This window comes from Triturus cristatus, chromosome 7 (genome assembly GCF_964204655.1).
Source record: "Triturus cristatus chromosome 7, aTriCri1.1, whole genome shotgun sequence".
In the NCBI taxonomy this organism is placed as follows: Eukaryota; Metazoa; Chordata; class Amphibia; order Caudata; family Salamandridae; genus Triturus; species Triturus cristatus.
Genome location: NC_140590.1, coordinates 99,320,829 through 99,333,867, shown reverse-complemented (window position 1 = coordinate 99,333,867; position 13,039 = coordinate 99,320,829). Strand labels below are relative to the sequence as shown.

The 13,039-nt window shown below is 41.3% G+C and overlaps 1 protein-coding gene across 1 annotated transcript in view; it reads left to right on the top strand.

Annotated features, from left to right (window-relative positions):
• The window catches only part of LOC146808918 (ly6/PLAUR domain-containing protein 3-like), a 405,716-nt gene extending 393,368 nt beyond the window's left edge, over positions 1 to 12,348 (top strand). Inside the window, exon 5 of the mRNA XM_085614254.1 lies at positions 11,892 to 12,348. Within this exon, the coding sequence (XP_085470380.1) occupies positions 11,892 to 12,142 (251 nt within the window). The 3' untranslated portion in view covers positions 12,143 to 12,348. The remainder of the gene's footprint in view (positions 1 to 11,891) is intronic.
• The last annotated feature ends 691 nt before the right edge of the window (positions 12,349 to 13,039 follow it).

Sequence of the window (13,039 nt, the reverse complement as noted above, 5' to 3'; positions counted from 1 at the left end):
CACATTCTTTTTTCTGGGCCTGAGTCTTTAAATGGCTTCTGAAGGCCAGAAGGCTATTTTAGACAGCAGAGTACTGGATCATTGCCTAAAGGCAGATATTTGTGGGGGTTAGATAACAGTAAAACTGTATTTTTATGGCAGGGGCCCGGTGTTGAGTTGCCTCCCCAAGGCTGGTTTGTTGGATTAGAACAGAAAGCCCTGAGTTGTTACCTTAAGTCTAGTCGGTTGGGTTTGACATCATGGTCCTGCATTGTTATCTGAAGACAACTTTGTAGAGATAGTGTGGGAAGAGGCGGAAAATGATAATTTTTTTTAAGTTGGTAGATTGGTATATTGAAAAACTGCTAAGTCTTAAGCTTTTTCTATTGACATCAGCTTGGGGTTTTGGGTTGGGAACGTGAATCTAGAGCTGTTATCTGAAGGACAGCACCTTGGGGAGCTGGGCTGGACAAGTGAGAATATTTATTTTTCGCCTGGAATGTGGTGAGGGTTGGAAAGAATACCCCTGAGTTGCCACCTGAAGGCCAGTGTGTTGGGTGGACAGAGGAGTCTTTAGTTCTCTAAAGATTATTAGTTTGAGGTCTTGAGTTCGAGACTAGGTGAACCTTGCTCGTTGTATGATGCTGGTAGGGTTTGGTGTTGGGTTTGACAAGTGAGCCTTGTTTTTGAAAGCTGGTAGGTTTTTGTGTCACATTGTACAGGTAAGTCTCAAGAGGCTGTCTCCACATTAGAATGCAATGTTTGGTTGGACATGCCATTCATGAGTTGTTTTTTCAAGGCTTATACATTAAGATAGGTGAGTCTTATATTGTTATCTCAATGCTGATGTGTAGCGTGTTGGGTTGCACAACATGACAGGTGAGTCTTAAGTTGTTATCTCAAGGCCGGTATGTTGAGTGTTGGGTTGGACATGGACGGGTGAGTTTCAGTTGCTATATGAAGGTCAGAAGGTTGAGGTGTTGTGTTGGTACAGTGCCTTGAGTTGTTATCTGGAGGGTTGAGAGTGAATCTTGAGTTAGTTTCTGAAGTGTACTGGTTTCATCAGTATAATGACCCAAAACCACTCTGCTTAGCTTTTCCTTTGGCAGAGCTGCTAGGATTATGCAGCATGCAGGACAACATTATGTGGCAAGTTTATCTAAATTAGGAGGTGAAAAAGTGCAATTATGTGGCACATTCTCTGGAATGGCATGGTGAGCAAAACAACGATGGATTTAGGCCCAGATCTCTGTACTGGGGTGAATGTATGACATTGTTCTGCATTCTGTCCATCAATTGTTCTTTTTGCATTTGTCACCCCGAGTGGGACGGGTATGCCCAGACGTGGGTCCAGTGCTCTCCATGCCACTGGAGTCAAGCTATCCTGGCTGATGAGGGCTGAAAGCCTGAAACCGGTCCTAGGATACTTGTTTCCAGTCCAGGGAGGACCTGGCCTGGCAGTTCGGGCTGGACTGTTCCCATTGGGCGCAGGGTCAAAACTGATTGGCATATGGCTGGGTCCAAACCGGAATGGCATGGTGAGCAAAAAAAACATGAATTTAGGCCCAGATCTCTGTACTGGGGTGAATGTATGACATTGTTCTGTGGTGACTTCCGGTTTTTACGGAGAGCTGTGGAGTTGTGGAGAGCTGCTTGTTGGAGCTCGGTGCTCGGAACGTGGACCGTGGTACTCAGCGCTGAAACTGTGGCGAAGCCAGGGTCCAGCAGACGGTTTAAGCGTCCCAGAGCGACCCGGAGGTCCTAGGACTAGGTACGGCTTGCAGAGGTCCCATGAGGCGGCCGCGCCCGCTTCTCTCTCCTCACTTGGGACAACTTTTTTGCGGCTCCACCTTCCAGCTTCATCTTCCAGCGGCCCGTGGTGAGCGGAGCGGAGACAGGTTGCAGCTGGCACACGCAGCCGGTTTCGTCAGCTAGCTGGAGGGAAGCAGGAGCTGGAGGGAAGCAGGTGAAAGGACATCTGGGCAAGTGGGTGAGCAGACGGCTTGGTGCAGTGGTGCAGTGCTGGAGAAACGTGCAGCGCAGGAGCATAGGAGCGCAGGAGCACTGTATAAGGAGAGGGGAAGGTGGAGAGTGAGAGGGGGAGTGAAAAGAGGGCTCTTGGTGCGAGCGGAGACTACTTGTTGCCCCCCCCATTGTCTGCCCCTTGCTCTCTTTGTCTGCGCAGTTGGCAATACCTATGGAGAAGCCGACTAGTACCAGAGTCTCAACAGAAAGAGAGAGATAAGGTAGCTCTAATTGAACTCTAGTTGGACTAATTGAATTAAACTGAAAGGAACTAAAAGGAAAAAGGAAAACAAGGATACAAGTAGAACACGTTCTGACCGGGCGCAGCAAAAGTATCCGGAATCTCTTGCATTGATCGTTTTCCAGCATTGCTCGTCGCATTCTGACACCGATCCTGATTCTGTGTTTTCGAGTTGACCGCTGAACAGCTGGCTGGCTGGTTGCAGTGAGCGAGTGAGAGAGGAGGACGAGGACGCTTCGCTGTTCATCGCGTTTTTTCCCGCCGTTCCTCTGCTCCTTGCCTCAGCTTTTCGAGATTTTCAACGAGTAAGGGTTATTCTGGATGTATACAACTTGTCTTTTTCTTGTGGCGAACCAGGGGCCTGAAGAGACGCCCAGTACTGGTGAACGTTGTTTGCTGTTTGCCCTCTGTTGTAGTTTGTTGCCACGTTTGAAGTGGGTGTTCTCATCACCGTATTATTCATAAATACGTAAATGGTGAGTGGCTACTGGAAGCGTATATTGGAGTATATAAAAAGACTTCTGCGGCATTAGGTATTGGCAACTACTAGTGGTTCCGTTGGTAACTAATTAAGGGCAGGAAACAGCAACTAAAACATAACATAGTGCATATTCATTTGTGGACAGTTCCTCTTCATATGCAGTCTACTGCTGTTACATCTTGGCATTAAAAGGATTGTAATAAGCCCACAAAAAGTCTACAACAAGTCTACAACAAATATAATTGAGACTGGTTCCCTACGCAGAATTTTGTTTTTGTGCAGGCCTTAAATAAAAATGACGGCAAGAAAACCTAGGTCGGGACGATTGCTTGTGGGTAGGACCTGTGCAAAAACTAAATCAAATCCCTTACGTAACAAGGATATTTCAGGCATGCCGTTGAAAGGAAAAAGTCAATTATTTAATCTATGGGAAAGGAGAAAGGAAAAAACCTTCAAGTTGAAACAAATACCTCGACCATTTGGAATGGGGGGGATAATGTGACCAGAATTGATGATGTAATGGTTAATACTGTCACTGGTATGGTTGAGGCCATTGAATCACATACTACTGATAGTAAGCATGGAGGAGAAGAGCCCCTATAATCCCAGAGGCATCCAGTACGGTGCCCTGAGGCCCTGATTGGCTCTCCAATCCTTCCGTTATCTGTAAGCTCTACCTTACCATCTCCTAAAACGACAGATGGAATTCCATACAGAACACCACACGTAATGATAGAAGAGCCCCTTGGTCCCTACTTCGTAGAGGATGCCCAAAATAAAGATTTTACTCTCCCCGATTTGGATTTAGAGCTTTGCAGGAGGTATATTTCTCATGATACTAGCAAAATCACAGAACTAGCAAATACCCCCAGCAATATCAGCTCCTATCGGACTGAAATTATTCAGTTGTAGCTCCTCTAATAAATCTAATTATTCTCTTATGCAATCACACCCCTCTTTGACTCCTGATCTAAATATCAGTGATAACCAAACCAGTCAAACCCTAAGGAAGGATGTAATAGTCTCAGATTCATTTGTATCTTTAGAACATTTATAATCCTCTATCCTAAAGCTGCTCAAAACATTTGTAGGAGGTTCTGACTGTGTGTTGGAAACTGTAACTCAAATATTAAAGGTATTGTTAAAAAGTAATCAGGAGAGGGAGACTAGTCCAAGTGTACATACTGAACAAGTAGAAGCGGATGTAAAGGCGGAAGAGGTTCTAGAGAATATACTTGGTGGTGCTAGCAGTCGATCAATCTGTAGTGCTCACGATAAGATAGTGGAAAAAGTTGTAATATTAGAGAAGACCCCTGAACTTAAACCTGAACCCATACAAGTTATCTCTGATTCGGCTCAAAATGTAAAAGACTTGGGGGGCTTACTTAGAAGGATAGATCAGGAAGTATTTCCTATTTTTAAAACCCAGTTAAGTGGTGAGAAAGACAATGTTTTGGAAAACAATGGGAGAAATGGGAGAAATGAAAAGAATAGAGGGAAAAAGATGAAATCGACACGAAGATTCTCAAAAAAGAAGCAAAGGAGAATTCGTTTTAAAGAAAACATTGAGGTTTTAGTTACTACAGAGACTTCCTCTCATGCCCTGCAAAATACATAACGAGGTATGAACTTGGAAATTAAATTGATTTTGTGAACTCTCAGAATAAAGACTTAATAACAGAGTTGATGGTGGCCTATGAGGCCTTCCCCTCGAACACTCTGTACTCCACAGGGGATTGTGTTAATACCGTAGTAGACGGGCCTCCATTACCTATAACAATGGACCAGTCGGGGCCAGTTAACCTTTTTCCATCAGTACTTAACCCTCTGGCTATCCCCTTCCCTGACACCGTAAAAAGGAGAGGTAAATCAGAGATAACTGTTGCTGAACCCTTCTGGGAATATATGGACACACTACGGTTAGATTGTATTCCTCTGTTTTATGCAGATTTAATATTAAATAGGAATTCATTACTTAAATGTCTCTCGGAGATCGAAAGTCTGAAATTTATACAAAGCAGTGATATAAACCTAGTCTCCATCTTAAATACAGTTGGTTATAAGTCGAGAGTAAGGTTTAGTTCCAAAATTATTGCAAATCTTATATTACAATGGTCAGAAGGCCTTCAAAGCAGGGGGATTTGTATTATTCCACTCTTTGAGATACTCCAAAATAGAGCCCTCGACAATAGGTCTCTGTCAACTCTCTCACATTTAGACAGTAGAGATTTTTTGCATGAAACAGAGGAACTAAAAATCTGTATGAATAAAAATGGTAGACAAGTGAAACTTAAAGAATGCCCTCCCCTTTCTTTTAAATGGAACTCTGAAGAAGAGAGTCCAAAATGTAATTGGGTACCTGGTGTACTATAGAGCAGGTCTAACAGTAAACATCTACAGGAGCCATTCTTCTACCAATGAACTAAAAATTATATCCTGGAATGCCGCAGGAATAAAGAATATTTAAGTACGTTAGATGCAATCGTGATCTGTCTTCAGGAGACCTGGTGCACAGTGGAACTGATATGTAGGGATCATCTCACTTTAGATTGTAAAGCAACCCCGTCCAGGAGGGGACATGCAAAGGGAGGGGTGGCTTGCCTACTGTCAAATAAGATAAAATGGAATTATGATTACTATCAAGATCCTAGTAATCTTTTTCTGGCAGTAATGTTGTATAATCTTGACAGTAATGTAAAAAGCCCACCACTAATGTTGATAAATGCCTATATTTCGCCAGATGCCTCTTATGAAGTTCTCTTAAAGGCGGTCTTTCCTATATTAAAAAAGCTAATGATGTAGAACTCCCCCCTCATATTGTTGTGGTAGGGGATCTGAATTGTAAAATCTCTAACTCTACTTTGGATAGATTCTGAAATAAAGAAAAAGAAGAATCCATGCAGATTCCACAAGCTCTCTTTCCACAAAATATAAGAACTAATTAGAGAGGGAAAATGTTTGCTGATGAATTAATGAAGATTGATGGCATTATAGTAAATGGAAGATTTCCATCGGACACACCGGAAACTTTTACTTGTAAAACCTATAGTGGAGAATCTATTTTAGACTATGTGATAGTGGGAAATACCTCCTTTTTCTTATTGAAAGACCTAAAGGTCTCTAATTCTTTCTGTAGTGCCAATAAGTTATTAACTCTTTCTATAAATTTAAATTTGTTTCCACATGATCCGTGGGCATTAGATGGTGAATCTGTTAGTTTTGCTAAGAAAACAGGGAGATGTCATTGGGATAACAAGGCCGTCTTAGGCCTTGATAGTATCTCAGAGATCACCTTAGAGAAATTACCTAGTTGGACTGGAACAGAAATTGCAAGTTTTAATACATTCATGAATCTAGCTGTAGAAATTTCAAAGGAGTTGAACCAAAGAAAAAGCATTAAAGTAGTCTCCCGACTCCTCCTGCCGTTAAGTTTTGAAATAAATAAACTAGTTAGGGAACAGTACTTAAATTACTCCTCGGAAAGATAATATAAAATATCACTATTAAAAAGGAGGAGGACCCGGGTAAAGGTTAAGTTAAGAAAAGAGAGGGAAGATAACCTTTGGATTAAACTGATAGAAGCAGCCTTTATAGGCCAGGTAAGAATCTTTTGGTCTCTTATCGGGGAGGGATGTGGAGCTAGATCCAGATCACTCCCTGGGGCCATTGAAGAACGTAAATGGGTTAGCTTTATTCGGGATTTATATGCAGATAATGCAATGGCAATTAAGTACATCGCACCGAAGGAAGACCTCTCTTTGTATGGATCGCCTTCTGAAAAAGAAATAGAAATGGCGATCAGGGGGACGCGTTCCTCAGCCGCAATGGATCCCGATGAATTACCAATCACAGTTCTAAAACAAAATTGTATACTGTGGAGTAAACTTCTTTACCCGGTGTTCAAGTGTTGCTATGAAAAGAAAATGGTTCCACCCTCTTGGAAGGGGAGTATAATAGTCCCTCGGTTCAAGAAAGGAGATCGAGATGTTCCTCACAACTATTGTCAAATTGCGCTTCTTGATGCAGTGGGTAAAGTTTTTGCTAAATGCCTCTTGACCCAAATTAATGACTGGGTGGATGGGGTTAAAATTTTACCGTTGGAGCAAACTGGGTTTAGGGCAAAGCATGGAACAATAGATAACCTGACTGCGCAACAGGTAATAAACGAAAAATATGTTAAAATCAGAGGAGGAAGGGTGTATACAGCCTTTATAGATTTCTCTACAGCATTCGACAAAGTAGATTGTCTCCTGCTGTGGAGAAAACTTTTAGGTTTGGGTATGCTGGTCACCCTTTTGGAATTAGTTCATGCTGTCCATATGGATACTTGGTGCAAAGTCCTAATGGGAGAGGAAAGAGGTTTCTCACAAGCCATCCCTACTGCAAATGGCCTAAAACAAGGATGTTTATTGGCTCCCCTACTCTTCTCCCTTTTTGATCTTCCTTACATTTTGGCCCAAAGTGAGGGCATTGCCCCGTTACTGGGGGGAAAACCAATTGTGTGTCTACTTTATGCAGACATAATAATATTTGATCAAACGCCTAGGGGATTAAATAGTCGTCTGCAGGCACTTCATAAATTTAAAGATTAATAGATCTAAAAGTAAAATCATGTGTATGCACGGAAGGAAAAAGTTGCAGTAGGGCAATTTTGTGTGGTCTGTGGGTGGCCAACAATTGGAACTTGTAAAATCTTACACTGTTTTGGGAAAAATAGAGTGTAGCAACCTAAGTGACAAAGCCCATAAAGAAAATAACATCTGTAAACCTACTACGCAGGGGAAAGGCTTGGGATCCCTTTACAAATCTACTGGAAAAAGACATTTTGCACTTTTATTGAAGGTGTTTCGTGCAAAAACCCCTGCTTCGCTGTTGTATGGTATTGAATTGCTCGCTGTCCTGTGGAAGTAGTTGGGTACAGGGTCTTGCGGGGATAGTGCGCTGGGTTGGAAACCTGGTAAAGGGGGATCCCGGGCCATTAAGGTTTTTAATTCAGAAAGAAATATTAGAATGTTTAAATGAACAGTCTTTAATTTTTAGAAATTTTAGGACTGCGGTTGATTTGCTGCAATTGAATGAGTCTCTGCTCTTCACCCTATCATCATATCAAGGGCCACTTTGAAACAGGCCACCTGGGAAATAAGTTTTACAAGGGATAGGGAGGCGTACATTTTAAAGAGGGGTATCCACCTGGCCATTGACTCCTGTATGATAAATAAAGTACAGACCTATATTTCCTGGAACCTGCCCCCTGGAGAGCGACGCTTTTGGCTATTATTGAGGCAGGCTATGCTCTCCTTAAATCCCATACTGTTTAAATGGAATGGTTCTTTCCCAATCTGTAATGTGTGTAATAATACCATTCAGGATGTTAATCATGTGTTATTTATGTGCCCCGCTTTATTATTGTGTCGGCTTAAATGGATGAGACCAATTTGTTTACAATTATCCATTCTCTTGGCCTCTGCACTTATTGATTCTATTTATGAGCCACCAAATGAAATGTTCTGTTATAGGATTTTTAACTTTTTAAAGTGTTTTTTAAATGTGTATTAATGGCTCATTAGATGAAGGGAGCAATTGTTAAGTTTGGTTTTTAACCCGTCGTTATACAGCATGAAGGGCATGAAGGATATTTTAATTATTTTTTATTGTATAAAATATTTTAATGGTTTTTATCTGGAGATTTTTACTGTCGGCTTTTATGTTGGATAAAAATTCTTATATGTTGTTGGTCTTTCAGTTTATGTGGATCTCCGAGATCATAAATAAAATAAACTCGAAACTTGACATTGTTCTGCATTCAGTTCATCAATTGTTCTTCTTGCTAATTCTCTAGCAGAATTATTTATGCCATTTGAGCTAGAATATTTTTGGGGAAATCTGCAAACTATGCCAATTATCTGGCAAATGTGGTAAAACCATAATTATGTAGTAAATGCTGCATCCATAGAATCATATAAATCGCTGTTCTCACCATTGTTTATTTTAGCAACAACTTATTCATGAAATATAAACAAAACCTAAACGTTATAATTCAATCAGTGCTCTTTATTAGATGCGCTTTGAAGAAATACAATTTTCAAACGAATTACCCCAAAATAAGAATGTAATATAAAAAATCCATAATGGGTAACAGGTGCAATATGGTGTCATCGTGGACGTCTGCATTGTGGACGTCTGTGACATTGACAAATAAGTTGACGTTTGGTCTAGTGATTTATATGGGTACCAAAACCACTCAATGTTGATGTTGGAGAATATATGTGAGTTCAACTACACACATAAAATTACCTTACCCGTACCCTGAATCAGCCTAATATAAGATTTTTTTTTTATTAATATTAATGCTGTGTTGGCAAACATTACCAAAGTGCAGCAGTAAATCAAATGCCTACTTATGTTTATACTTACAGTTGTTGGGGAAGATAAGGATACCCAAGCACATGCAGAAATAAAATAAACACAGGTTATAGTACACATGAGCATATAACACAATGAGTGAATCTTCGTCTTTTTCATATGATTTTCTTCAGTTTAATATTCTCATTTGCATAATGATTTTTCAGTCTTCACAGTGGTTCCCAAGCCAACACGTGTTTCGTCGCCTCTAGTAATATTGTACATGCGACTTGTTCACGGCTAGGTACAAAATTGATATAGTAATCCACATTAGTCCAAAAATGTATTTAAAACGATGTTGCAAACATTTGTTAACAGCGTAAACAAATGTGCTCCCAGGGTACGTGTGAGCATTTATGGGTTAACTTTAGCAAGTGGTGGTATCACAAGGCTATAGTGTACTACCAAGCACCGTGAGATCAGGTGAGTACTAGCCTTATCATATCAGTTGGTGAGTATCTGAAATGTATAGCTTTAACGTGCCCGTGATGTATATGAAAATTTCATATGTGTGATAGAAGATCTTTCCATGTGCAGTTTTCAAATATCTCATGCGGTATGGAGAGTCTACGAGGCCGGAATGAAAAATAAGGGCAATGGCCAGTAATATATAGAATGGCTATGAGTATATAAGTCTCACGTGCTATATTGAAAAGTTTGAAAGTTATTCCGAAAAACTGACCTGTACACTGTCTAGTAAACAAAGTCTGTAAAAAAAGGGATCAAGAAGAGAAAGAATACATAGCTTTTAATGTCCACATCTAAGGACAACTTTGTGGAGAGGTGAAACTTAATGAGGAATAAATGTCAAGAAGGGTATACATACATAAGGTATGACGATAATTCCAGGTCATACAATCTAGCGACGTAGGGGGCAGGTATTTAGCATGGATTATGCTTTCAAAATCAGCTGACCTCTATAATTAGAATTTCACACCCCGTCTACAAAACAAAGAAAAGAATATGTTCTCCGCGTAAGAAACTAGTAATCTATCTGTAAGTACACTCGCTTTCAAAAAAGCGAAGAAAAGAAGAGACACGTGGTAAGCTACATGTAGACGTGCGCCCCGTAAAAGGCTCTTCCCTTACCTCCGGGTAGAAGAAAATATCACCGCAATCTGTAGCTGCCCCCAACCGCGTCTGGCTCCAAATTCGAGTTGCCGGTAACAGGTTACTCGGCAGGTTTATCTGCGGCTCGGATGTCACATGACCGGAAGTTGGTCATATGCGTGTATATTCGGAATCGTTATCAAAGGCGCCATATTCAAATATTGTTGGGACTAGTAAAATAGACTGAGTCCAGCATTCCTAATACAATAAATACCACTCTCGTGTATGTGTGTAAATGGGGAAAAGGCCCATGAATGCCAGAAATTATATCTCTGGTGAAAAAAACCGGAAGGAACGTAGCGTAATCGGGTTCACGAATGGGTCGGAAAATTAGTTCCAGAATCCTATTTATAGACGCATACGTCGTATATAGTGAAAAAAGGCTTGAGGTGCCTGGTCATAAGTAAATTCTTGTTATAGAAGTGTAATCAGCACGGTGTATAGGAGAAGAGTGGCATCCATCTTGGGTCAGGATAAACCCACGGCAGTAAGAAGGAGGAAACTTTATTAAAGCCCCAAGACGAACAACCACCATGACTATTGAGATTAGAAGAGTCTTGTTATACGTCAGGCGTAGATATGCGTAAGGTGCATATGAGCCCCTGAATATTAGTGTTAGTTAGGATATAAGAGCGGAAAGGCCCTCAAGACTACTCGAGTGCACTGCCTATCCAGTGGCTCAGTAGATATCAGGATCACCCCAAATGGGGTGGCACTTGTGGATATCTGATAAAGTTTGATGATGTTGAGAAATTTAACATGTATAGAGGCCTGAGCGTGCCGGTATTCGTATGTACCGGTATGGGCTAACCTAAGAAATCTTATAAGCACAAGAGACTAAACATACCGCGAAGTGTTAAGGATATATAATGGTTTATCAGAAGTGGATATTTGTGACTATAGTGCGTAAGTGAATGACATCTTTAAACAAAATATTTACATGATTCACATAGTTCTCTTTCGATCTAATGAGATCCAATTTTGGATATTTTGCAAGGTAAAAACAAATGAACCATTCAATACAATAACAGCATGACAGGGGATGATACATCAGTATGGTTGTATATGATGCCTAACTTTCATTTGCCCAGAAAATAGTGCATCTCATCATCAATATTCATCCCTATATCAGTCGTACGTAATTTCAGGATCCAGGATGCTTCATTTCTACGAAGCAAGAGTTCTCTATTACCCCCTCTGGGGTTTCTCATCGTCTGCTCTATACCATAGAATACACGTGTCAGAATAGGGGAACACACGAGGGCGGTCAAACAGGGCGATCTAAGATACCCCATTGCGACACACATTCTAGAATGCCCCTCGCAGGGTATACATAAGGACTTCCTATTCTATGGAGTCAAACACAGATACCTGTAGAGAATGCAGTTGCCCACTGCGCCCTTTTTTCTTTACAGGTACGTAAACTTGATGCCAATCTGGTACTTTATGAATAAAGACATAAATTAATACATACCTTGTGGATCGATCTCAGGGTGCTAATAGCCAGTACATCTTAGGGTGCTAGTATCCCTCAGGAGAGGGAGGGGTTTTCCATCCCAAACCCAAGGGAGCTTTACTGAAGCATGTCGAAAATGTATGTTTCTGACCCTGATCATTATTGAAACTGCTGTCCTTTCTGCTCCATACATACAGGTCACCAGAACAACATCACCCTTCCCTACTTCATAAAGGAATGCGCCCAGCCGTTTTGCAGGGCGTTGACTTCCAGTGTCGGCGCGAATGAGAATCACACCAGACGCGGCTCTTGTTGTCACTTGAATCTCTGCAATGATTTGGAGCCAACTTTGGAGTCAAATTTGGAGCTAAATGGTGGCCCGCGAGCTGCCACATATGCTGCCTCACTCATAGTGGCTGCCCTGCTGGCCATTTCCCGTTTATTATAAAGGGCAGCTGAAAGGATTAAGAACTGAACCGAAAAATAAAATCATCATTCTGTTCCCAAAGATGAGCCATTTTAACTTGAAGCCATATTTGTAAAGTGTATCTACCATTGTGATTCAATTGGTTTGTACTGTAACCTTATATAATACAGAGGCACAGCTTTGGCATGGTATGGGTCTCCCTATCAATAAACATTGAAATCAAGCAGACATCAAACTTCATATGATTTTTTGACGTGATCACGATGGCTTATCTGTAAAAACAGAGCAATGCAGAGCACCTACAAAAAATGATTCAGATACCTAATGCTCCATTTCCCATAATTCTCCAGTTTTTAAAGCCCTTTAATTTTGTTCCTCCACAAGTGAGATGCCCTCTGGCCCCCAAACCCCACTGGTTACTCTGTTACCTGATTCTGATTCGTTATTTGTACCTATCAAGCTACATAACACCTCCTTTAAGAGCCTCATTCTAAAGGCCACAATCACGGGTAAAGCGCAGGATTCTCCTCGCAATGGAGGAAAGGTTGGTGCCCTGCATGGGCAGAACATGGCTGTGATATCTGAGTGTGTGACTGATAAAGCAGATGGGTGGGCGTGGCAGAAGTCGACTAACTGAGAGTATGCTTCAAGAATCAGTTCGTTTTAAAGAGTTGGCTGAGACAAGGTTGAGAGGACGAAAGGTGTACAGGGGCAAATTTACAAGAAATCTGTACAGATGCGTCAGTTTCCCTGCGCCTCCATGAGAAACCCTTGCGCCACCATGGTTGCGCAGAATTTACAATATGGCGCACCATGGCGAGAGGATTGACAGATGCGTCAGAAATTCTGATGTATCAGTTGGTGCAAAAGTAACGCATTGCTGGAGTCGTGTCGCACGCACAATACAACTCCAGCAAG